We start from the raw sequence: 27,755 nt of genomic DNA, 5'->3' as shown, positions 1-27,755 counted from the left end.
ATGGATAATGCACTTTTCAAAACTTCTGGAACCAGCTCCTTCATCTATTCGAGAGCGGAGCTGCTGGCACTAAGAACAAAGGGACAGACCGGCATGCGACACAACATCCCGGCCGAGCTAAAGAGGAGCTACAGAGGCTGCAAAGCTGGAGCGAGGAGAGCGGATCACCGGAGGCGATTCAAACCATCAATCCCGACAGTGATCATGGGCAACGTGAACTCGTTACAGAATAAGATTGACGAACTGTGCGCTCTGAACAACCACAGACTATACCGTGAGTGCAGCTTGTTTATCTTCACGGAGACGTGGCTAACCGAGCTAACGCCGCAGGCTAACGTAGACCTATGCGGTTTCACATCCGTGAGAGCCGATAGGGACACGCAGGCCAGCGGAAAAAGCAGAGGTGGGGGACTCATTGTCTACGTCAACAACAGATACTGTAACCCTGGACACGTCTCCGTTAAAGTTTCGGTATGCCGTCCGGACCTGGAGCTGCTAGCTGTTAGCTTGCGGCCATATTATCTACCTCGGGAGTTCAGTCATGTGATCTGTGTGTGTGTTTACATCCCTCCGAGGGCCGACGCAACAGCTGCCTGTGAGAAAATACACACAGTCACAGCAAGACTTCAGACACAAAACCCCGAGGCTTTCATTATTATATCTGGAGACTTTAACCATGCCACACTGGATTCTACTCTGGCTGCTTTTCACCAGTTTGTGAATTGTCCCACAAGGAGCAACAGGACAATTGACCTACTGTATGCTAATGTGAGAGATGCATACAGAGCCACCCCCCTCCCCCCACTAGGGAAGTCAGACCACAACCTGGTTTACCTACAGCCACAATACACACCCCTCGTCCAAAGGCAGCCTGTCACAACGCGCTCCATCCGGAGATGGACCCCAGAAAAGGAGGATGCTCTGAGAGACTGCTATGACACCACAGACTGGGATGTGCTCCTGAGCCCACATGGTGAGGACATAGAGGGGGCGACACACTGTCTTACAGACTACCTCAACTTTTGTGTGGACACAGTCGCCCCTGCTAAGACGGTACGGTGTTATCCTAATAACAAACCGTGGGTAACACAGGAAGTCAAAGCTGTCCTCAACATGAAGAAGAAGGCTTTCAGGAGCAAAGTGAAGGAGGAGATGAAAGCAGCACAGCGGGAGGTGAAACGCTGCCTGAGGGAAGCAAAGGACACCTACAGGAGGAAGGTGGAGCAGAAGTTGGAGAGGAACAATATGAGGGAGGTCTGGAATGGTGTGAAAACCATCACAGGCCACAACACCAAGAAAAGCACAGTGGGGGGGACTGTGGAGAAGGCAAACGAACTCAACAACTTCTTCAACAGGTTTGACCAGCCCACAACCCCCCCACCCTCACCCTCACCTTCACTACAGAGTCCTCTCCCCACTCTCCTGCCTCCCTCGCTTCCCCCCCTTCCTGACACCATGACACCCCCCTCCTCCAATCCCTCTCTCAGCAGCAAGACATCTCCCCCCCTCCCCTCCTCCCAAACATCTCCCAGTGTCACAGTGGATCAGGTCAGGAGGCAACTGAGGAAGCTTCGCCCCAGAAAGGCAGCAGGCCCAGACAAGGTGTGTCCTAGGATGCTAAAGGCGTGTGCTGCTGAACTTGGGGAGCCGCTACAACGAGTCTTCAACCTCAGTCTGCGACTGGGGAGAGTGCCCGCCCTATAGAAGACATCCTGCATCGTCCCGGTCCCCAAAAAGAACCGGCCCAATGAGCTGAATGACTTCCGACCGGTGGCACTGACGTCACATCTTATGAAGACTCTAGAGCGGCTCTTCCTCAACCTCCTCCGACCACAGGTACAACATGCCACTACAGGACCCACTACAGTTTGCATACAAGGCGGGTGTCGGAGTGGAGGATGCCATCCTGTACCTCCTACACAGAGCCCACTCACACCTGGATGGGGGAAAAGGCACGGTCAGGATACTGTTTCTTGACTTTTCCAGTGCCTTTAATACCATCCGGCCCTGTATGCTTCAGGAAAAACTGAACAGGATGGAGGTGGACCCCTGCCTGGTGGCTTGGATCTCCGACTACCTCACCGACAGACCACAGTACGTCAGGCTGAAGGACATCACGTCTGACACAGTGGTCAGCAGCACAGGAGCACCACAGGGAACTGTGCTGTCCCCTCTTCTCTTCACCCTGTACACCTCTGACTTCTGCTACAACTCTGAATTATGCCATATTCAGAAGTTTGCAGATGACACGGCCATCATGGGGTGTATCTGGGATGATCAGGAAGAGGAGTACAGAAGTCTGGTGAGGAACTTTGTCGCATGGAGTCACACAAACCACCTGCAACTCAACACCTCAAAGACTAAGGAACTGGTTGTGGACTTCGGGAGGTCCAGAGAAGGTCCACTGCCGGTTCAGATAGAGGGGGAGGAGGTGGAGGTGGTCAACAAGTACAAGTACCTCGGGCTGTGGGTGGACAATAAACTGGACTGGTCATGCAACACAGAGCACCTGTATAAAAAAGCCCAAAGCCGACTGTACTTCCTCAGGAGGCTGAGGTCTTTTAACATCTGCAGGAAGCTCCTGAGGATGTTTTACCAGTCGGTGGTTGCTGGAGTACTTTTCTATGCTGTGGTGTGCTGGGGGAGCAGCACAGCAAAGAGGGACTCATCCAGGCTGGAGAAACTGATCAGGAGGGCTGGCTCTGTGGTCGGCATGAAGCTGGACACTCTGGTGACAGTGGCAGAGAAAAGGACATTAAAGAAACTGATGGACATTATGAACAATGCTGGGCATCCTCTGCACACGGCCATTAACAACCAGAAGAGTCTGTTCAGTGACAGGTTGCATCTCCCCAAGACAAGAACTAACAGACTTAAAAACTCCTTTGTCCCACACGCCATCAAACTGTTTAACTCCTCTCTGGAGGGGAGAGGGAGGGGAAACAGGAGGACAAAGGAGGGGGGAACAACTAAGCTGTAGTGCCTCTTCACCTCACTGTACAATACCTTGTGCAATACTTTTTGTAAATAGTCAACAGTGCAATAGACTCAATACTTGAAATGTGCAATTCACTTGTATTTTTATTTTTTATTCCTATTTATTCTATTTATCCCCTTCGTATATTTTATTTATATTTGTCTCTGTATTTATATATGTGTGTGTGTGTGTGTGTATATATATATATATATATATATATATATATATATGTATATATGTATGTATGTATATATATATATATATATATATATATATATATATATATATATATATAAATATATAACAATTCTGTAACTGTAACTTCGGTCGTTGCTGTGCTTTTTGGAAGTCGAATTTCCCAGAGGAACCCACCCGAGGGATTAATAAAGTTCTATCTTATCTTATCTTATCTTAACAGTATTTGTTTTTATTTGTTTACTGGTTTGTGTGCACTTAAGATTTAAAAAAAAAATTCTTACAATAATCACACGGTTGCTGCTGTAACAGTACATTCAACGGCTGCAGCTCTCCCGCTGGCAGCGGCATCGCAGAACACGCCCTGCCACATACCCCCATCCCCCGCTTCACCCCACCCCGCGAGCAGGGGCGGGAATCGGCCCGGACCATCGGCGCCCCAGCGATGGGGAAGTGTCCACTCTGGCGGTCGCCCGTGCCTCCAGCGGAAGCCCGGGAGCTGGCCTGATGGCCACCCATATGGCAAGCAGAGGCGGCGGAGCCGGAGTGGAAGTGAGCGGGGGCTCAGAGGCAGCTGGGCAGACGGCCGGTGTTGTGCAAGAAAGTGATTGCCTGCCAAAAACTGATTTCCAATGTTTCCATGTATTTTTTATGTGTAATATCTTTACGTATGTTGGTAAATACACTTCGGTGAAAAGGGTTTACAAAGGGGTTATATATAGAATTAAAAAAAATATCTGTTTTTCAAGTATCTTTACAACTCTGTGTTATTGCACTTACAATATAACCAACCAGTCCTTTATCGCCACTTAAAATATTTTTGCAGAACTGTCGTAATATTTGCTGCCATTTCTGCTGTCCTCTTGGCCAACTTACTCTTACAAAAGAGATTTTTAATGTTAATGAGATTTGTTTTTTTAACTGCATAAATAAAGGTTATATAAAAGTCACTGCCAAAAACTGATTACGGCTTCTACCTTGTTACACAAATGTTGTTTGTGGCTCAAGATGACTTTATGACATCCATGAGGGATGCATTTGACATATGTTTCACATATTATAGCCCAACAAGTTACTAGCAGTTTAAATACAAGCAATCAGTTTTTGGCAGACAATGACTTTTTGGCATAACACCAGCACGCAGGCATGCAGCCTGCGTGCCGAAGCGGACAGCATGCCGCCGTCTGGCAGGATCCACGCGCACCTCAACCTCCATCTCCAGCTTGGCAGGTCCCGCTGGCGCGCCAGCCTCCAGCTCACCCCGAGCGACCGCCACAATAATAAAGCATTTTTTATTTAATTATAAATAAATTATTTCTCCTAATTATGTCCTGGGTTTTAAGTAATTAATAATACAAAAGGAAAAATCACAAAAAACACTTAAGGTCATGAAAATTAATTGCGATTTAGCAATTCAATGAGGCATCCATCTTATTTATTGAAAAGTATCGGTATCGGTATTGGTATCGGCGATACTGGCCCGTATTTACTTGGTATCGAATCGATACCAAAATATGCAGTATCGCACACCACTACTTGCTGGCTTGTGTAGCCTCTAGATAACAAAAGCTCAACACTGCGCCCTAGCATCCTGGAGCACTTCTGTTGTGTTTTGTACGTGTTTTGGAGTTTGTACGTGTTTTGTCTCTAGGGGCCACCGTAAATATACTTTTATTCATTCACTCCACAGAAAATGTAATAAATAAATCATATAATACAAAAAACAACTATTCACATTTCAACTTTTAACTATTTAAATTTTCAGCTTTTTCCTTTTAAACAAATTTAAAATGAAACAACACAAAACACTGCAAACCACAACACAATTAAATATAAATTAAAATATGAAAACAAAAAGAAGATGCACATTCTCTGTCATATGGACCTGCATGAATAAACTTTCTGAATCCTTTATCATCCACAACTGAAAATAGTTGTGGATGATTACTATACCTTTCTAATGTGACGTTGTTGTCCCTGGCTCTCTTTCTCTCTCTCTCCCTCCCGCTCTGTTCCTGTGCTACTGCCAGTGTAACTATCGCCCCTCGCCCCTCTGCTCAGAGCAAAGCACGAGGCTCACGTGCGGAGTGAAGCGGGAAAAGTGCAAGAGAGAAAAAAAAAAAAAACGGCTCTTGATAAGGAGCCGGCTCACGTCAAACATCCGGCTCTAAGAGCCGTTTCGTTCGCGACCGACACATCACTATTGTTTATGTCCTGGAGGTATTTTCCCCTCTATCATTGTGCTCTTGCCACTTTGTGTGATAAAACTAAAGGTAATGTCCACTGTAGGCCACTCCACCATCGACCTCCTCCCACACGCAAACTGAAATCAGCTTATTGTAGCTCATGTGTGTTTGATTTTTTTTCTTTCTATCCATCCAGCATCTCAGTCACTGAAGAACTTTTGTAACGTGACAACAAAATTGTAAATATAATGTAATTACTGAAAAATGTCATGTGCTTTGAGTGAAACATTACTTTGTAATGCATCACACTCTGCAACACTGGTTATAACACAGCTTTCCTGTGTGTGAGATTTGTCCCAAGAAGAGGCGCAGTCTTCAACAATTTCTAACAGAAGAGTTGGAAATTATACATTCAACATATTGATTTCCACCATGATTTCCAAGCAGTTCAAATCAATCAGGACCACTGAGAGGTCCTGATTGATTTGAACTGCTTCACTGTTTCCAGAAACAAACAGAAAAAACTCTTCTAACCTTCTATTATTCGGGTTTATAGATTAATCACTCTCTGATCCCGTCTGCTCGGTTGTAACCGACAACTCTTGGTAGAATACTTATTCTGACTTCAGGTAAACACATCGTTGTGTTGACATTGTAATACAACTGTAGTACAACTTATCCATTTAAGTAGGAACATGTTTGCAAATGCAGCATGTTTAATTACTAAATCTGCCCTCAGATTACTCCAAGGGCCTGCAATGACATGCCAACACAAAGCTTGGAGTGGAAGCACCAAACCCAAAGTGATGCTCAAGCTGAGTGTATGTTGACCTGATCCAAGCACAGCTGTTTCACAGTTTCCACAGATACTGCTCCACAGTACAGATTGGGTCACAGGGCAGGAGTCTACCCCAGCTGTCATTGGGCGAGAGGCAGGGTGGTACAGGTTGCCAATCTGTCACATGGAGACCAACCAGCATTCACACTTACATTCCCACTGATGGGCAATTTAGTATCACCAGTTAACCCAGTGGTTCCCAAACTTTTTTTGCTAGGCCCCCCTTTGTTTTACAAGAAAAATGTTCACGCACACGCACAAACACATCCTCCAACCACACACGCCCATATTTTGCTCCATTGCGGTTTATTTCACACCTCAAACATTTAGTAAACAATTAAGCAAATACAAGTAATCTGCAATAAATTACAGGTAGTAATAAAATAAACTACTGACTCTTTTACGCTGCGTCCACACCTACACGGGTATATTTGAAAACGCAGCTGTTTCGTCCACACGTAAACGGCGTTTCGAATCACCGAAAACGGCGATTTTTTAGAAACTTATTTTTTGCGTTTACGTGTGGACGAGGAATACAGAGTTCGTCACGCAACATCAAAGGTATGTGCCTTTATTCACGTCACGCTGTGCGCCACATTATTGTTTACACGAGATGAATTGCAGAATGGCAGATAGAGACGAAATACTGTTAATCTGACTATCTGCAGGTTTTACACATTTACATACACACACACAGTTACTGTCCCTCCATTTACAAAGGCAGAGGCGTCACGGTGTGATTATTTTACGTGTAGCTGTTTTTTTTTCCTGTGTAATAATATTCAACATTGCAATCAAATCCCAAAATGCCTCTCTGTGCAAAATGGGTTTAAAAACATAAACAGCTGTGGGATGCTGTTTGTCCATGATTTGAACCACGGGACAAATCGTGGCAGGATCAGCCTGATATTATTTGTATCCCGCTGTAACTTTACTGTATAAAGAGCTAACATCTCCAACATGTCAGGAGTAGTTAGTCATTACAACAAGTGTTTGTGAACTAAGAATCAAGAATGTGGGATACTGTTTGTCCGTGATTTAAACAGCCCAGCGCTGCTCCCCATGAAGGGAAAACCAATCCTGCAGGGAGACCTACCTCGGCACTTGTGCAGGTGAAGCCAAAGGGAAGATATGCTTCACCATATTTTCTAGTCTTTGGCTTAGAATGAAGTTGGTTTGGAAACATATTCAGCGATGCTTCATCTCCTGCTTTGCGTTTCTGTAAGGCGCCTGTGCTAGCAGTGTCCAAGCGTTTTGTTTTTTTTTCCTCCCTTTTCATACCGCGCCCCCCCGCCATGGCTCTGCGCCCCCCCTAGGGGGCGGGCCCCACACTTTGGGAAGGTCTGAGTTAACCCAACATGCATGTCTTTAGACGGTCTATCCGAAGAGAACTAACACAGATAGGAGGAGAACATGCAAAATCCACATAGAGAGACTGCCTTACAAACTAGGACCCTCTGGATGTGAAGTGGCTAAGCCTGTGCCAGCCCTAGCTTTTCAAGTAAACTTTATTTTTCCTGTGATAAAATGAGGTTAACACTCACTGTGGTATTTATTAACCTTATTTAATCTCCGCTGCTAGGAAATACAAGGAGGAATTTGGAGCGGGGTGTGAATTCTCACAGTTACATCATGACTCAATACACCGGAGAATAGTTAGGAATAATAAAATTACCTTCTCATTACCACTTTAGTTTTTGTGGTGACTCTTGCTTGTGTTGTCGTGAAGCTAACTGTTGAGGTGGCAAATGGGTAATGATTTCTAATTGTTCGACTCACTGTGCCGATACAGACCGACGTCCTAGATGACTTCCTAAGGGGTTTTGTGCTGCTTGGCTTCCACTCAATGATCTGTTCATCTGTAAATTTTCGCATGATGACACAGAGCGCCAGGTACACTGAAGAGGTTTGGATTAATCCCTTATTGGCCTCATCTGTAACAGGTCACTGATGCAAAGAGGAAAAGCTGATTCGATAAACTCAGCGCTCGAGATGACACACATTACCGGAACACTCCAGAGTATTGATCCTGTGCTGAATTTAAAGGGAAGGAAGCTGTCTGGGAAAATAATGTGGATGAAGTTCTTCGGGCCTGAGGGCAGAATCCTCTTAGCTGTTTTTGTCAAAGTACTTCCTGTACAGAGTATATTGTCATAAAGTACAGTTCACTCGGGTTCAGCTTACAGCAAATGTGAAAACTGTAAGACAATCTGTGTTTAGGAAATGTTAAATTAGTTGGCAAAAGAGCTGAAATATGAACTGTACAAACTTTGTTTAGTGCTCAGATTTTCTTCAAGGTATCCAGAAAATTCTGTCACGATCATCTATCAGTGTCCCTTCCTGCTCAGTGTTCTAAATAAATGACATAATCAGCCAAAGTTGACAGTGTGTAACTGGCTGTCTGCTTCCTAAGATGCTTCACTTACTATTAATGAATATTTTTCTTCCTTTGGCCCTTTTTATGCATTAACTGAAACTCTCTCACATTTCCCTAGTGTATATGTTTACTTGTCTTTTAAAGTTTCACACACATGAGTGATTAGTGTTTTAAATGCTCTGCATACGGGTGAAGGACACTGTTGCTCTCAGCTCTCATTCCTTGGCAGCATCTTACTGACAGAAGTAGCAGTGAGCAGAAACATGCAGTTTGACACCAAATGGTGAGATAAAACTGGGGTTCTTAAACTCATCCTTCTGCATCACAGCATCTGCTTTTAGGCTGAACTTGATGAAGTGGCTAGGCTTGAACAAACTGGGAGTAAATATGTACACCAGTTGTGGATTTTCCCAACACTGATTCATTTCAAAACACTTGGATACTTTAGGTAATTTTTCCAAAATGTCTTATCATTATCATTAGGGGTGGGTTATTAAAATCGATTCTAGCTAATTCTAGATATCGATTCATTAAAATCCTGAATCGATTTTTAAATATAAATTTATTTACAAAACGTCAGCATCTCAGGTTAAACCTCACAAATTTTCGACAACCACCAAACAGCTAACACAGTAAATGAGAGCAGGTACACGGATTCTGCACAAAGATCTAAACACGAAGCGCCAACCCACCAATGCATCAAAATCAGTGAGATGTGGCTTTCTCACCCGACGACATGGACAAAGCCGACAGCTCGCAGATTCTGATGCGTCGGCGGGTCCGCGCTTTGTGTTTACGTCTTTCTTTGTGCTACATTCTGAAGCTGCAGGTTTTTATCTCTCTCCAACCAAACCTGACTGAACCAGCAGCAAAAGAAGATCCAAACTACACTTCACATAAACATCGTCACGAATTCACTCTGACTTTTGCTGTTTTGTTTTGACCACGATAAAATCACACTTCCTGCACAGCTCTCTCTCTCAGGAACAGTTTCCCATCTAAAAATCTGTTTTCTGCATTATTCGCTTGCTTCGTACAACGCTGTCGGCTGCTTGTGTGGGATTTTTAATTTAACTGACTTCCGACATGAAAGCCTCATCTCTGCTGTTTAATACTGAAGTAATTTAAACTTTTTAAAATTATGCGGAATTGCAAAACTCTTAGTTGTGTCTGTAATCAAACCTCTGTAACTTTGCTCTGCTTCACTTCAGCAGCTTCAGGTAATGTTCAGATGTTGATTCATGGTTTTCTTCCGTTTTTGTTCTACTGCGGAATATTTTTAAGGTTATCTGTTATAAAAAGCCAGAACAGGAAAATCTCCTTCATGGTTTTCTGTTTTATCCTGAGTTACTTTGATACAAAGGCCTCTGCTGTGATGCTCACACCTCACGTGTGTCAGCTTTCTTTTTATAGATATAAAAATATGGATATGCACTGATAAGTGATCAAAATAATATTAGTGAGAATGATAATAATAGTAGTGATAATATTTCTAACTGTATGAGGGAAGATTTCCCCAATTCAAATCGAATTGAATCGAAATCGTGAATCGGGTTCGAATCGATTCTAGAAATCAGTGACGATACCCAGTCCTAATTAACACACACCACACCAGACAGCAGCACACCTGATCAGCCAGATTCCAAGACATGGATCAGATTTAGTCCTAGACTGGAAGAAAGAACAAGTCATTGATCCAAGGTTACGCTTAATCTATATTAATCCAGTCTAATCACTGGCATCCAACCTCTGAATGTGAAGGTGTGATAAATACTGATCTTTCTTTTTTCTGTCTGATGTAAGATTTCAGATTTCTTAATAGCCACTTATGTATTAAACAAAACATATTCATATTACTATATCCTATTTCTAATGACAATTAGAAGCAAGTCATAGAACAGAAACCCCACTAAAAATAAAAACAATACAACACCTAATATACTGGTTTTATACTGGGTGTATTGGACATTTGATTTTTTTTGTCAGTCTCACAACAACAAGGAGAATTACTTCTGGACCATTAAGCTTTGAAATTCATCCTCCCCTCTGTCACAAATGAACGGTGCAAACGTATTCCAGTGTAATGACAGCGTTAGGAGAGATGCATCCTGCAGGCTGGCTGGTTATTGAGGTGTGAGAATAACACAGTCTGAACACCCCACAGGCTTCAGTGGAATCACTTAGCAAAGGTGTTTTCACCCTGGCCTGTGATCTTGACACATGTGTATATGTGCGTGTGAGTGTCTGCTTAAGGCATCTGAGTAGTGCAGAGTGAGATTTTCCTCCAAGGCTGTTTGAGATTCATAGCTTTCCAATTGGAATCTAAAGTGCAGCGCTGCCACTTTTTAAAAGCAAGCACAAATTCTGGCGCCTGTCTGACCCTTATCCTCTGGAGACCTACTTAAAAAAGTTTTTGGCTTGTTCAGAGTTCGGCATCTAAAATCACAAGTGTCAACAACAACAGCTGTGAAAGTGTGGCAAAGACAGTTTCTTTATTAGAAACGCGAGGCGCTGCTTGCCAAAGCTAACCCAAGTAAAATACAGTTTTTAAATCATGATTGCATTCATTAAGATTTAATGTATTAGTTATCCAAACTGCCCCTAAACCTTGGTTGGTTGTGCCAACCTTGGCAGCAAGAACTCCAATCAAGCATTTGTGATAACTGAGTTTTTACATCAAGGTGGAGGAATTTAGTCCCGCTGTTCTTTGCAGAAGTGGGATGATTTTTAAGGGTTAAAAAATAAACAGCGTAGCTTTGGGTTGGCTGTAGCTCAGGAGGGAGCGCAGGTCATCTACTAATGGGAAGGCTGGCGGTTCGATCCATGGCTGCTCCACTATATGCCCAAGTATCCTTGGCCAGGATACTTAACCCCAAGTTTCTCTCCAATACGTCCACTGGTGTGGATGCATGTAAAACAAATGAACAATGACAGCGTCTGTATCGACTCCTAAATGCAGACAAATTGGACGTGTTTTGCTGTTGAAACGTTCACTGAGAAAAGTAATTCTCAAATCTTGGTGTGCACAGTATTCAAATCAGAGTGTGCTTCATAAGCTGACAGAACAAATATACTGTATTTTCTATATTTAGGACCGTACAGAGATTTTTTAACAAGTTAAGCACCCACACTCCCAGTCCAAGGGGCATGGGTGGAGGGAGGAGGGAAGGGAGGAGATTGCATTTAATCGGTTATAACACGGAGTCAGAAATATAAATCCCGACATGTGTAGAAAATTCTGAATCTCAGCTAAAATCTCATATAATGTCACGGGGTGCCGAGGCAGGCCGTGTGAGAATATAAACGGACCCAAGATGCAGACTGCTTAAGTTGTGAGCGAGCTTTATTAACAAAAGGGTGAAACAAACAGGGACGAGGAGGAAGAAAACCAAAACCTAAGAATAAACTAAACTGGGAAAAGCTACGCAAAAACAAACCTGAAAACTTGAGTCGAGAAACAGAGATGCAGGGAGAATACAAGAGAACATGGAGGGGAACAACACAGACGAATAAGCAACGACTAAGACAGAAGACACGACTTAAAAACACTCAGAGAACACAGGGAGATTACACACAGGTGGGAGTGATTAATGTGACGAGACTAGGGAGGCAAACTGAAAACACTCACATAAGACGCAGACCTTCACAATAAAACAGGAACATGCAAGGACACAGACTAAGAAACGCAGACTTGATACAGGAACACACGGGCAGAACAGAGTAAACACTAAACAGAAGAAGAACAGAACCAACAATCACACTAATAGAAAACACAAAACGCTGGGTCAAAAGGACCCAGGACCATGACATATAAACCATTTCTACAACCACCAAACAGTTAAATGAGCAGTTAGGTGAGTTTCTGGAGTTAAATGTGAACCAAAGCATATTTTCAAAGGTGTTAGAAAATACTTTTTAAAATTTGGTGAGGGAAATAAAAAAAGTCTAATGTTTCTATGTTTGAGTCACAGTAACTTTGACATAGTAACATCTGCAGTACTATTTACACCTCTGATGAAATCTCACAAGTGTTAGCTTTATTACCAAGATTGTAAACACAGAGTTTGTAATTGCAGAGAATTACAACATTTATTTTAATTCATTTTGGAGCAGGAAGCTCAGAAAACCCCGAGGGGCTTTTTTTTCTATCCCAGCTTTTTTGGGATGTGTTAAAAATAAGCCAACATTTCTCAGTTTAAACATTTGATATATTGTCTGTTTTCTATTGTAAATAAAATACAAGTTTACAAGATTCTCAAATTCTGTTTTTATTTATATTTTATACAACATCCCAACATCTGGAAATGGCATTTAAGTCCATTTTTACTAGATCTTCACAGACACGCTGTCACTTTGCAAATGGGCATCCAAATGGACAGTGGTCGCTCATAAACCCAGAGGCTCGACCCCTGTGTTGCATGATTATTGTTTTTCTGCTGGGTTTTGTATCAACATGAACTGAATGCTTGACTTTATTTAATGCTTTCTCAGTCTGACCAACAGAAGTGCTCCTGCTCATGTCACAGGCTTCTTCACTTTTACATCAGTTACATAACAGCTGAATTGATCTTATAACGTGCAGCCTGAGAAACCAGGAGAATCAATGACTAACACGTGTTCATGACTAAATAATTATTCGTGACATGTGAAAAATAAAAAAATAATCCAGAAGACGCCGACGTGTCTTTGTCATCTACATTTGCTCTGAGACATAAAGAACAGCACGGCAGTGTGAGGAGACACTGCTTGTTTTTCAGCTGACAATGACTGTATGTGAGCAAAAAAAAAACAAACCTAAGGAGAGATTTGAATCTCTGATTCTTATATAAAGACGCACGTAATAGATGCATGGCGTGCAGCTTGTACAGAGCCTGTGGGCTGAAGGCCGAGCTGCACAAACAGCGTCAGCGTTACTGAGAAGGCACAAAATCTGTCAGCAGCTTCCCACACAGAGAGAGCAGGACAGGAATAACATTAATCTGACTGAAGCCCAAAATAAAGTGCCTCAAAAGCTGAGCACTAAGTCAGCTACCAATAATATTTCACTGACGACCGCAGATAGACTACGGCATTTCAGTCCTCAAATTAAATCCAGCTCAGTGCATTTTGTCATGAGAAGTGGTCGCTGTGCAGAGAAGCTGAACTGTCTGAATTACTGTTGTCTTGCTTTTATGCTTTCTCTAAGTCTATACAACAGTCAAGATGTACATACATCACATAAACGGAGTTTCCCAACATCCTCATCACTGTTTCTCAATGCAGGCAGAGTCCATGCAGCTGTATCTACATCATAAGGGACACGGGTACTTTTAAATTTCCCTTTGAAAAGCAGACGAGAGCTAACTCCTTAGCTCCTGCTAACTGTCCTGTTCATCATGGGGGGGGGGGGGATACTGAGGGGCTCGTGCAGAATATTCAGCACAGCAAAGATTAAGTTTATATGTTTGTTTTTTGGAAGCTAAAGACTCTCAGCATGCCTCTACAGAACTGTGCAGCTATAACGCTATATATATGTGAGCACTTCTACACATCATTGCAGAAGAGTTGCTAGAACAAGTGAAGCTGTGGGTGATAGTTCAGAAATGTGGAAAGAGCCTAGTGGAATACCACCCACAGCCAGCTCAACCTGCTGCAGGGGTTTCTATTCACTCACTCAGCAATGAACCGAATCGTTGTGCTGTTTTCCTCTATTTGTCTATTCGATGGCTTATTGTCAAGTCAATGTTTTTATTATTACTAATATCATTATTAGTAGTAGTATACTAGTATTAGTATTATCCAGTCGTTAAGTGATGACGTATGAACCCCGCTTCCGGGCCTAAACGCTCCTGTGTTCAATATGCCGCAACGCTGTGTTCCTCGTTGTTTTAACCAATCTGGTTCAAAACAACAGTCTAATCTGTCATTTTACCAGTTTCCTTGTGAAAAGAGAGAGAAGAGGAAGTGGCTGAAGTTGATAAGGTATGTTACAACTCGTAAGTGGATGAATTAGTGATGGTAAATTTGATTCTTTTTACTGAATCGAGTTTTAATGAGTCACTCACCAAAGTGAATCAGGTTTTTTGAGTCATTTGATTCACTGAGTGATGCTCAGTGAATGCTCTGAGGTCATTTTTGTATTTTTCTCATTTTGATATGTGGTTTTCCTGGTTTACCCCTACCGTCGTCTCAATAAAGGATCACTTTTCTGTTACATCTTACAACTCCTCGTCTTCATCTGCTTTTGGGTCCTGTTTCCATACACATCGGCGCACCCCGCCGTGACAGGGACTATCATGACAAAGAGAATTAGTGTCACTTTCAGAGCTTATTTTAGATCAAAACTCCAGGCCGAGCTCAGCGTTAGATATCACAGTGACCTTGCCAGGTTAAAGCGGCACGAAGCAGATTTTATTACTGTCCCTCTGAGCACTAATTAGCTGATATCTGTGTATGGTTCATTGCACCCATATAGTTTATGAATGTTAACCAGGCTAACTAGCTTTAGCTGATAAGGACTCCACCTTTTCACTCATGTAAAGAATCAAAGATTGTTTGTTCTAAGAAACAATCTGATGGCAAAATGTGTAATCCAAGTAAAAGCCTGGTCCAAGAACCCAAGTTGAGAAAGTGGGCTCTTTCATGTGTCATACTCACTAGCCGGTCTTTAAGTGATGATGTATGAATCCGGCTTCCAGGTCCAAACTACTGTTTAATAAGGCTGTTGTGTTTTTAACATGTTTTAATGTTTTGTATCTTGCTGAACAAGCCCCTAAAAACAGTCACTGATCATTGTCGGCCTCTCTCAGTTTTTATTACCACTGTTCATTTTAAAGCTCAGTTTTTAAACCTTTACGATGTAACTACAGCCCAGCCCACGCAGCAGTGTATGAATGACTAACCTCGTATTGTGGATGGATTATCTCAGTTGTTCTCCTGACTGAAGTTTGGTCCGTTTACAGCATCCTGCCATGCGATTACATTTGTCCCTAACCATCGGGAACCCTCACGTTAACTTTTATCAAGTGGAAAAAAAGTTAGCGTTCATCCTCCAGCTTCACTGTGTTTATGTTATGCTAACATAGCTGTGTAGCTAGCGATCACGTAGCACATCATTATATACCAGCTAGCCCAACTTCAGTAACCCTACAAACATTACTGCTGTTTAGTTTTCTGTCTTCATTTATGTTGGAAGTGGTAGAAGAGCTGTACGTTTGAATTTTTTTCAGAAATCTCTCAGTCAGAACATGCTATATCATTTTTAGGTGGAAACTAGCGAGCTAACTTCCTGCTAACGTCTAACATTATTAAATGTAATAAATTCTGTTTTCATGGATGGCTGGATGTTAAACTTAAATAGTTAAACCTGGTAAAGCAGCAACGCTGATCATTTTATTGAAGATGAAAGAATTTAGACAGTTTGTAACTCTCAGTGATGCTGCAGTGTTCGTTTGACTTTGGGCCCTGAAGCAGAGTTTGGACCCAGACACGGCTAATGACGTCAGACTTAAAGACTGTATAGCGATATTTTCCCCCAAGCTCTATGCACAAACCACAAAATACTACAACATTTTGTAAATGGAATTTTTTCTTTTGTGTTATACGCATAATGTAAACAGTGTGAACTAATCCCCAGTACAATCTCTGGCCATACAAGGCTCTCCAGAGAATATACTGTAGATACTGTACGTACTGTACTTGGGCTTATACACAATTTTCAAGCTCGAGCAAACAAAGAACACATTAACCAAACTTTCAGGTGTTTTAGATTACTCTGTGTCATTGTTAAGCAGCAGATCTATGAGGTGCAGCTGTCGGTGAATGCTGCAGACGAATAAATTGTTTAGCTCACTTCATTCTATAGTCTAAATACTGCGTGTATACAGCTGCGCCTGCTTGTAAATAAAGTATCTTATAGCTTCAGTTATTGCCCTCAACCATGTAGCATTAACAGCTAATCTGCTCTGAAAGTAGTCTCTGACAGCAGCACTGTTGTTAGCGGTCTCAGACCGACTGTTCCTGCACCCACTGGCATCTTCATACAGTGTCACTTTCACAACATACTAGTGAGGCTGTTTCAGCAAATGCTGCAATTTGTTTTTTGCACAATATACTTCTGTTTGTTTCATCAACTAGCTAACTATGCCTTTTTCTAACACCAATTTTTTGAAAATTATTCTTTACTTATTTTGTTGTTTTAAACAACTGTGCTTAGCCTGAGACTACTGCATTGGATTTCATTTATTACACCACGAACAGAGCTGTAGAGTCTTTACAGTTTTGGTGAAAAAAACAATACAGGACAACTATGAGGAGTGCATGTTGGGATATTGACATTTCATCACTGTTAACTTAACTTAACTGAGAACGTTTTTATCGCTGTAACGTTTGAAAAGACTCGAGAACATGAAGGCCTGTCCTGATAACAATAATGTCTGCTCAGGAGTCGTCTGACTCTTCTCTTCATCTAACTTCTTTCATACTGACGAGCTACTTTTAGAGAAAGTAGCTTCGAAATGACTCCTAACTGTAGGACTGACTCACTCCTGATTTTTTGTTTCTTTCATTCTTTCTATTCAGCAGTGAGGAGCTACTTTTAGGTTAGAGTGATTTGCAAATGAGGCTCCCGATAGGTATTATTGATGAGGCAAGTATGAGGGAGGATTAAGAAGATGTTAGCTAACCACAGTGTAAATGTATGCAGTTACTTTAGAGCACAGGTGTCCAACTCCAGGCCTCGAGGGCCGGTGTCCTGCAGGTTTTAGATGTGTCCTTGATCCAACACAGCTGATTTAAAGGCTAAATTACCTCCTCAACATGTGTTGAAGTTCTCCAGAGGCCTGGGAATGAACTAATCATTTGATTCAGGTGTATTGACCCAGGGTGAGATCTAAAACCTGCAGGACACCGGCCCTCGAGGCCTACAGCTGGAGTTCGACACCCCTGCTTTAGAGAATACGAAGAAAGCAACATATTGCTTTATTGTGTGGTTGTGAAATCAAAGACCAGTCATGCCTGGACTGCAAGTGGAAACCACCAACAGAAGCTTCATGTTTACTAACACTATGGAGCCTGTTAACCTCACAGTACAAACTCAGCTTCATTTTCAAGATTAAGCCAAACTCCAAGAGCTCCAGCGATCTGGCAGTTTTACATCCCCTCTCTGCAAAACGTTGCACAACAAAGAGAAAAGCATCTGCTATTTAAATGCTTGTTTAAATGTGTTTAAATATTCCACCCTGCATCTGATCTCATTCATCGCTTCAAAGTCAGTGTCAAATTCAGTGTCAATGACATCAACCTGCCACTAGGGACTTCTGTCTGTTTAAAAATGAGAAGCAACTCTGGCGACCCTGTCAGTCTTGTCCGTGTGGAACGCAGCATTTTTGGTTTTGTTGTTTTTCTTGTACTTTTTAAACATATTTTCCAAAGATGTTTCTGAAATATTACCTTTTCTGTTTTCCACAATCTTTTAAAAATTTTTGATTCATTTTTATTTTTTTATTTACTTGAATTCATGTTTTTACAAAAAGTTGCACTTTCTGAAATCTTGCAGCGTTTGTGCTTTTGCTGCTTTGTTTTCTATATTGACTGTACGAACTTCATGTCCTTCAAGGCGCTTAAACTGAATCCAGTTTAATCTTCAAAATGTCTCCAGCATATCTTCCATCGCTGCAGTTTCCTCCACTTGGAGCGTATGTCAGTGTGCTGTTCTGTACACCTGTTGTGAGGCTTTGTGTTTCCGGTGTGCCTGTCAGGATGGATACGACTGGTGGAGAGCAGGCCATGCGTTAAAAGCCTGCCTGATTACAGCCTCTCTCTGATGACAGCAGGATCTTCAGGCTCCATTAGACTCACAGATGTGCTCAACAGTCTTCACCTCAGAGCCCTTTTAAACAACGCTTCCTGCCAAACTGTTCAACTTGATGGCTTCACAAGTGAACTGAGATAGACAGATGCATTTACCACTGGAACTTTCAGAGGGAAGAGTTGGCATCAGAATATTTTTTTCTTATCGCTGTGCTATCCAGAGTAGTCTCTGTACTGATTTAAAGGAACACTCACATATTGTCATCTCAGATTCGAGTCAGATACATGCTCTGCTGTTTGCACTGCAAAAGTCTGGAAGTAACACATTTAACAACTTATTGGAAACATGAACAGCTTCTGCAAACCCTCTCACCATCGTGTTGCCTTAATGAGGCAGGAAGAAAGAAAATTACAGTGTAAATCACAAATGTATTTTACGTTAAAAAAGTACATATGAAAATCATTTTAAATTCACCATAATTATTATAATTCTGCAAATCTTCCAGGTGTGTTCAATACAAATTTAACATCAGCAAATTTACTGTATCGTTTCTCACTGGTTTGGGTTTGTTTTTGGATAAATGAAGAAACTGAAAATGTTTCTAGATCTTGGAAATTGCCAAAAAATCTGACATTAACAAACCTGCGTAATGGACAACCGCTGCCCAAGTGATAACCTGTAGTGATCCCGTATGTGTCAGGAGAATCACACCAGCGGAGACACATTTTTTCTAAACACCGGGTCTCTGTGGCTTTGAAACCCCAAAACACGCTGCGCCAAACATCGGTTCACCCCAAGGATCAGGTCCCCCGACACAAACAGGGTAACATAGTGTACGCTGTTAAGTGCAGGAGGATTGCCAGGATTTATACATCGGGGAAACCAAACAACCTCTGGCTACAACACAGAAGAGCTACCTTGTCAGGTCAGGACTCTGCAGTCTATTTACACCTACAGGCCAGTGGACACTCTTTCAATGATGAGGATGTCCACATCCTGGACAGGGAGGAACGCTGGTTTGAGGGCGGAGTCAAGGAGGCCATTTACGTAAAAAGGAAAGGACCACCTCTGAATCGAGGAGGGGGCCTAAGGGTACATCTGTCACCATCTTACAATGCTGTGATTGCAGCCATTCCCCAACTCTCTGTGGATGGTACTCGTGGCCATTGATCAGTGGGCTTTGGTCAGTGGTTGTTGATCAGTGGTCATGATAAAGACCTCCCAGCCCATTGTTCCTTCAGTGGGCTGGTTTCAGTCATTGTGCAAACCTGCAGTCAGCTGAGACTGGATGAGTGATGAAACGTTTCTCCTGCTAAAAACATCCAGATAAACAGATTCAACCTTTTGGGGATTTCCTTACCTGGATGATTGAGCATGCATCAAGACATGATAAAAGTCCATAGTTGTTAGGGGTTAAAGTGGGATTTTAAAGGTGGGTGAACCCTAACATCTTGTCTTTCATCATCCTGAAATTACCTGCCACTCAAAAAATTATTTCTATTATAACCCTTTTTTTCACTGCTCTTCTGGAGCACCAAAAAGCACTGTTCCACCCACTTTATCCCCCGAATATCATGCTATAAATAATGCGTTAAATAATTCATATATAAATAATGTATATGTCTGTTTTGAAAATGTAAGGACTGGAAAGTACAGATAATATAAGAAAGTGTTGTAACAAAGTAATTGTACTTGTTAGCAGTAGTTGATAACAGCTCACTTTACTCAGCTGTAAAATATGTAAATTAGCTGAGACTACAGCATTGTAGGTAACTGAAGCCTGTAACTGCTGTAATGATAAACTGCAACGTGATTCTGCATTGTGTTTATCATTTCAAATCATACTTTTCATATCACAGTTATTTTCAGTACCAGTGTGTTTTACCACAAACTTGCACGTGATTTCATCCTGAGAAAGACGCCCTTGTTTGAAATAACAATTTCACTTTTAATTCTAATGCATCGCCATCACAGCACCACTTAGTCATCAATATTTAATATTTAAATAACGGCAGAGACAATATTTCTGACAGCGATGGCTGCTGGTGGACCTACGTCAAACTATCAAATGTACCTGAATGAAATCTAAATCAGAATCAGAATCAGAATACTTTATTGATCCCTGGGGGAAATTATTTTTTGTTACAGTGCTCCATTTTAAACCAATTTAAATGCTGCCTCGGTGGAACGATGAAACTCATGTTTGTACAAAGGAGTAACCACGGTCGGAAACACAGTTCTTATACAGGATTTCTCTCTGTTTCTGTGTGCTTACAGTCTAACATTCACACTTTGATGAGTACGTCGGAAACAAGGATATTTGGACATGTGGGCTGGCTCCGCCACCTGATCCTCAACCTGAAATAATCTACATTAAGAGTGTTTTGTGTTCCCTGTTTCTCATTCTTCTATTTGCATGTTTTCATAAATTTCTATTTGTTCTCAAACATTTGATTCAAATGTTACTTTAGCAATGAGTCTGTCAGACTAATGTGTTTTGTGTGAGGTAATGACGGAGCATCGAGTCATAAGATGTACCCAAACACAGGCAAACATTCACCACCTGAGAGCTGGTTTACTATTTATTTCATTGTGATCCAAGGTGGTGTTCAAACTTAAAAAATGAATGAAATAAAATAAATCAGCACAGCAGTAACCATGGCAACTGCAGATAGTACTCATCAGTCGTATGTATATATACGATCTTTTCTGCTCATCCTTTGATCCGTAATCAAGTTTCCCTCTATCAGCAGAACAAGGAGAAGGCAAAACAGAAGCAGCTGTAGAGTAAACACAGTGGGAGCACTGACACTTTATTATCTTATAGCAGCACTTCACCTCCTCCTCCACCTGCCCCTCTTTGTGCTCTAAATGCAGCCTTTCAGTTTGCTGCTTTTCCTCCATCCTGCTGCGTGATAATACCATTGATTTATGGAGCTGCTGACTCTGGCTTCTAATGGCCCGCTCGCTACAATAAACATCTCAAGGCTAAAAACGGAGCGTTGCCTATTGATCAGCCATGTTTACCAGCTCTGGCACATCGTCTTCCACAAAGGAAAACTTACAAAACAGGTCAACAAATAAGGCGGTGTCACAAATACTAAATACACAGTCACGTTTAGCAAATGACTGAGTTTCTCATTTTGCTATCGAAGTTCGAGTTTTTGTTCTCAGTAAAAAAGTTGCAACAACGTGCAAAATAACGATTTTTTAAAAAGGATTCAGATTATTGAATGCAAACATCTTTGTACTGACCCTGGTATGACACACACACACACACACACACACACACACACACACACACACACACACACACACACAAACAGGCCTGAGTGGCTGTTTAGGTTTTTGTTCATTTACAGTGTTCAGAGCTGATCACTCTGTTCGTGTATTGCTCCTGCTCCCAGGTCGACCCACGCTGCCACCCAACAGGCCCGACCAGCTCCTGCAAAGCCTAATTACTATGATGAAGCGAGCTGGGCCACCTGAACCTACTGCTCCCCCTCCCCGCCCTGCGGCTCAGAACCACACCCCGCCACATGTAAAATCTAACTTTACTCGAAAGTGATGAAAAAATATCAATAAAGAATTTTTCGGACGGCAACATTTTGAAGCATCATCTTCACATACAAAAGTTAGTCCACGAGGGCCTGTGCTGCGACCAGTACTTTTCACATGATACAGTATTTTTCTTTTAGGTGATAGTATTTGAAAGACAAAGCCATATATAAATTTATTCTCCAGCTTTATTTAGTCAGGAACTAGTTAATCTACAAACATCTCTTAAAGCCATACATGACCTCTAATTTACTGCTTCTAAATTCAGACAAAACTGGCCTTATTAAACTTGCTCCTAAAAATATTAAAATATGATTATCTCGGGCTCCGGTAACACTGTGACGAATCTTTGACACAATTTGTCCATCAAGAAAACGTGTAGGACCACCTTTATTCCTCGTTCATTCATTAATCGCCAAAGTTAAAAGAAACATCCTGTCTCAGAGTGACGCTGAAAAGCTTTTGCATGCATTTGTTACTTGTAGGGTTATTATGAAGTGGCTCTAAAAGCTCCCTGAAAGGATTTCAGTTGATGCAGAGCGCTGCAGTCAAAGTACTAACTGGGACCAGAGAGTGAGATCATATTTCTTCCCTGTTAGCTTCTCTTCATTGGTTCCCTGTTAAACTCAGAATTTCATTTAACATTCATCTCCTCACATAAAGAAACTTGAATAATTAGGTGTTGTGGCATAATGTCCAGGTGTGGCTGATCTCCTTTTAAACTACCGTTTGAGCAGCTGTTAAAGAACTAACAGCTGTTAAAATCTTAACATTCCTGTTTGATCACCGTGGTAATGGTTCCCAGCCGGCTTTGCTGTCACTGTCAGGTGTTTCCGGATTCTCCATCTCTGACGGCCTAATAGTAGAAGTACTCGCACGTTCAGTGCACCTGCTCCGGTTCACTTCTGTGAAGAGTCCAGGCTCGGCTCCCCAAGCACGACACTCATGAACACACGTTCCATCACAATAAGACATTCGAAAAGCTGAATTTAAAGGCTGAAACCTGGCAGACTGAACCGGGCCTACCTCGTTGAACCCTTTACATCGCTCAGGATGTGATGGAGAGCTTGCAGCCGGTTTAAGGATCTGCTTCCTGTGCTGACATGTGAGCATAGAGCTGTTTCCTTTGTTTAAGCTCCAGATCACAAAAGTTAGAAGAGCTAATCTGTTTTACTGCATTATAATAGAGCGTCTGACATTCCTTGTTTCTGAAAGAGTTTATTGACTTTTTTGTCGTTAACTCTGAAATCGTCAGTTATTGTGATTCTTCTTCTGATTTGCTACATAGTTACATAGATGAGTCCACAGAATTCATCGCTCCCTAAATCAGGCCCCACTTGGAACAAGGGACATGTTTTAGATTTAGTTTTTACTCTAATCGACTTTCCCTGCTCTGAGAACATTTTATTTATAACCACATTTATATTCTTTTTAATTTATTGTCTGATTCTAATCATCCTTCTGGCTGTCAACCTCGCGCACTTTTAATCAGATAAACAGATACATTTTCGCCTGTTTTTAACCTTGATGATGCTTTTTTCCTGAATAATGATATCAATTTCACGCTGCATTCTTTTAATGATCACTTTTTATGTGTTTTTGATAAAATGGCTCCTTTTAAAAAAGCAGAAATACCTCTTTGGCTAATTTCTGGATGAATGACACCGTTCAGCGTTTCAGCTGAGTGTTTGTGGAAATCCACAAAGCTCCAGGTACGTCTTAGTCATCTTTTGCAAGGGATATAGATTTTTCAAACTTAATCCATAAGAGAAGAAGATATCCAAAAGTTCTGACACTATTAGAAACATTCTTACACCTGTATCTCCAGCTGTTCACTCTTCTTAGAGTTTCAAATATTAATATTATCATATTTTTATGCATAGAGATGCATTGTTCTGTTGGATATTTCTGCAGTCTTTTACACAGTTGACCACAGAGTGTAACTTTTGATCTGCCTTTCGGTTTTTATAAGCATGCCCGCTGTGCTGCACAGACTTGTTTGAAATAAATCAAAGCATGTATAAACTGATCATACATGATTCATAATGCATTATTCCTTTGCCTGAGTGTCTATGCCTGGATCACTTGCAAACACTCCAGAGTGACATGTGAAGCTGCTCGTCAAGTCCTCTGAAAGGTCCCGTGTAACACCAATATGGCTACCCTTAAAGGTTTAGTTTAATACTTAGGTGATCACTTTCAGAGCTCTGCATGGTGAAATGCCTCCCTATGTTAGTGAAGTACCTCAGGAGGTTAGCCAATCAAGCCAAGCTTGCTGGCTGTACCTAGGTCGAGGTTACGGTAGGTTTGGTTAAAATTGAGACTGTGCTTTCAAGGTTGTGGCTCCCAAGTTGTGGAAGTCACTTACATTGGACTTAATGGAGTTACTGTTGATACCTCAAAAAGATATCTGAGACCCGCGTGTCTGTTTATACTGTTTGTTTTAGTTACTGATTGATTTAGTTTTCTGCGTTCACTTTCACCCACTGGCTGTTAAATGTTAGGATAAGATCATGGTTTTGGTTTCACAACAGTAACCCTGCAGCCCTGATGAGCTGGGTGTGACAGTGCATCATGGCCCACAACCGATGGACACTATGTTAGCAGCTTTTCTTGCCAAAAATGAGAACAGGTTAGGTCAGCTGGAGCTGTGGATACCCTATCTCCTTTCTCCCCTCTACATCTGTGTAAATCCATCCATCCATTCTCTTACACTTATCTTTATCAGGGTTGAAGGGGGGCTGGAGCCTATTCCAGTGACCATAGGACAAGAGGTGAGGTACACCGATTGTTTGCACTCACATTCACACTTATGGGCAATTTAACCCTCCTGCCATCCTTTAAAAAACTCACACCCATCACCCTAGGGACCATTCTCAGCCACGCCATAAAAAGACCATATATCCATATCTTATTCCACTTTAAATTAGCCAACCTTGTAAAACTACTTCTCCCTGAAATATTCATGTAAAGTTTTAATTATATTTTCGTTGTTTTAACCCTTCAAATCCCAGTGTTATTACATGAGCGCCCTGTGTTATAAGCCCCAAAAACCAAAAAACGAAACTAAATATTTCCACAAAAAACCAGTTGAAGTAATATGTGATTGTCATTATAAGTAGGCCTTTAGATGGACCAAAGATTGGCACCAACATACATTTTGACCTGCCATTATTTTTTTGCATTTTTTTTGCAATTTAAAAATTAAAACTTCAAGGCCCTGAGTCTTCATTGACATCCAAGAAAAGAAGAAAAAATAAAATCATATGATGATAATTTGGGGTTGAAAAATAGCGTTTATAATGGAAGTCAATGGGCAGAAAATGGTCCCCAGGGTGATGGGTGTGGGGATTTCTGCTGCTCAGCTATTTTAGGCTGATTTAAGGAATTCACACTGGAATATTAACATTGACAGGTAAAAACTATCCTGTGGCAAGTTTGGTTATATTCCACTGAACACAATGGAAATGGCAGCCATTTAACACATAGCAGTGGCACAAAAAGGTCCCAAGAAGGCAGGAAGGTTAAATCACCAGTTAATCTAACTCCACTAACTGAAAGCCAGGAGAGAACCCATGCAAACACCGGGAGAACATGCAAGCTCCACACTGAAAGGCCCCGGCCAGGCGGTTGAGTCTCAGGACCTTCTTGCTGCTGCCCCATCAGTTTAAATTAAACAGTAAACTAACATAAATATGTTTTAAATAAGCACTTGTGAAAATAAATGCAGGAATTGTAAAGTTGTTTAGCTACATTTCAAGGGTAAACAATGCTTTGTGACTCCTAGTTTTGTGTCAGTGTAAGCTAAATATCTTTGCACATTTGGTATAGGGCGTGTAAATATAGTAAATAACTGCATTGGTTCAGGCCAACTATGGCGTTATTTTTGTGCCACTATTCTGAGCGCACGTAAAAAAAAAATTGCAGGTGCAAGTGTTGCATTTTGAGGAGAAATTTATTTTGAGCTTACAAAAGCTGAATTTGAGTGAACAAAATTCATTGCTGCGTGCAAAAAACGTATTTCAGTGTTTGCGCTTATCCATATACACACACAATAGCACCCCCTCTCGCTCAGTTTTTTCATTTGCGCTTGCTCGCAATGTGTTGCTTGCGCTCACAACATTCTCTGCTTCGTACGCTCAACTCTCTGTACACCGTTATAAGTGTGCCACAAAACCAACCAATCACAGACTTGGTTTCAAAAATTCTGATTGGCTCTTACGGTCTCCAATCAGCTCGCTAGCTACTGCTTTCCGGACACCGGAAACACTGTCCACTCAGCCTCGCTTCTTGCAGATAGAGGGATTTTTGATTTACTCTGCAGCTAAAGAAGAGATGGCAGAATCAAACAATGGCTCCAATAATACTACACCACAGTATCAGGTGAGTTTAATTTTTTTTGTGTGAATTTAGTAATTTGCTGTCCTTTCTGTTTAATATGCTGTGAAATTGTAGTTACAGATGCAGCTGTAGAGTTTAAGCTAGCCTTATGGGTAATTACCAGCGTAGTTGTCTTACTGAGGCAGTGTATCCTAATCATGTTTTTTAGGGTAATGGTGCAGTTGAGTCAGCAGTAAGAAATCTGGTGTCTTTGCTGCTTAACAACATATCCACAAATCCTTCAGGGAGGCCAACAGAGAGTGGGCAGCCGGAGCCTAGAAATCTGACTATCCAGCAAGAGATGACAAGGTTTTTGCTTTTTTTGTGTGTTTTTTTTATTTTAACTTTTTGCAATCTTTTCTGTTAAAGTTATTTGGTTTGTGGATTTATCAACATTGATTTTTAAATTAAAATGTGCTATTAAGGACTGATGTCATATTTAATACCTTTATTAAACAATAACCCTTATGTTATGCAACACTGCATTTTTTAAACTCATGTATTTTCATCCCACAGATCATTTCCAGGATATTTCAAATCACACTTGAGCCGTGGTAAAAAGAGATGTTTAACATCTACTAAGCAGCTTGTTAAGGCAGGCAGTAAGACCACAGGCCTCAGTTTTTATTTGCTGTCAAAAAACACATCCTACACACCTTTGCCAGCTGAGGAGCTTGAACTCCTACAAGCTGGCATGGGGAGACAAACAGTGTCTCTTCCAGAAGATGGTGACCATGCAGAGGTAAGTTTGTGTAGTCAGTATTAAAATCAGTCATTGGCAGACGCATTTAGCCTGAATCATATGCCACAGTCCATTTAGTGTTCCATTCTGCTTAATGGTGTTTTTAACTAAGATTTCTAGACTTCTGGAAGAAACCTTTCCAAAAATGGAATATCTTTGTGGAGGATGGCTCTTACATAAGGCAACAGGTTTGTTGTTAATTCAGTTTTTATGTATTTTTTTGGCATTCTTGCGTGCTCATACTGCATTATGATTATGTAGTTGATACTTTTGCTGCTTGATTGTTTATGCTATTTTTCTGTCAATAAAGGTGGCAGTGGTCGACGAAAGCTCACTGTAATTCCACCTGAAACAGAAGGATATTCTGTCAAAACACTGAAAGCTGTGTCAGGAGGTGGCAAATCCACTTTTTACATAGTACCTCTTCAGGAAACATTAGACACATCTCCTCTACCTCCCGACTCACAGCACTTTTCAAAGATGCCAAAGAAGATATGTTACCAGTGTAATGAAGTTATGCCTCTGCAGATGCTTGCAGTACACATCAATACGTGCAAAGGAAAATTCTCTCCTGATGAGACTGATGATGAGGTGAGACAATTTTGATGAAATCAAAATGAGCAATTTTGATTAAATAATATAGTATCACAATTACTGTTTTTTGATTCAGCAGGAATCGGAGTTATGCATTGTGAAAAGCAAATGCAAGATA

General features: G+C 41.5%; 1 protein-coding gene across 1 annotated transcript; it reads left to right on the top strand.

The window, feature by feature from the left end:
- LOC146583797 (uncharacterized) lies at window positions 1-27,649 on the top strand. Its single transcript, XM_085264415.1, has 7 exons — window positions 1-471; window positions 3,485-3,724; window positions 26,218-26,304; window positions 26,471-26,610; window positions 26,818-27,043; window positions 27,156-27,231; window positions 27,354-27,649. Exons 1-7 carry the CDS (start codon window positions 1-3, stop codon window positions 27,647-27,649), a joined length of 1,536 nt encoding a protein of 511 aa, XP_085120541.1.
- The last annotated feature ends 106 nt before the right edge of the window (window positions 27,650-27,755 follow it).

Source organism: Mchenga conophoros, linkage group LG1 (assembly GCF_057382185.1).
Source record: "Mchenga conophoros isolate Kocher_MC1m ecotype Shallow Benthic linkage group LG1, M_conophoros_male_GT1.1, whole genome shotgun sequence".
NCBI classification, from domain to species: Eukaryota; Metazoa; Chordata; class Actinopteri; order Cichliformes; family Cichlidae; genus Mchenga; species Mchenga conophoros.
The sequence above is the reverse complement of the archived record's forward strand: the minus strand, read 5'-3'. Positions and strand labels throughout refer to the sequence as shown.

Excerpts from the sequence above, each read along its gene's own strand:
- LOC146583797 (XM_085264415.1), top strand. The coding sequence starts at position 1 with ATGGATAATGCACTTTTCAAAACTTCTGGAACCAGCTCCTTCATCTAT. Across the intron at positions 472-3,484 it reads ACGTCTCCGTTAAAGTTTCG|TACATTCAACGGCTGCAGCT; the intron begins GTATGCCGTCCG and ends CTGCTGTAACAG. Across the intron at positions 3,725-26,217 it reads GCGGCGGAGCCGGAGTGGAA|ATAGAGGGATTTTTGATTTA; the intron begins GTGAGCGGGGGC and ends CGCTTCTTGCAG.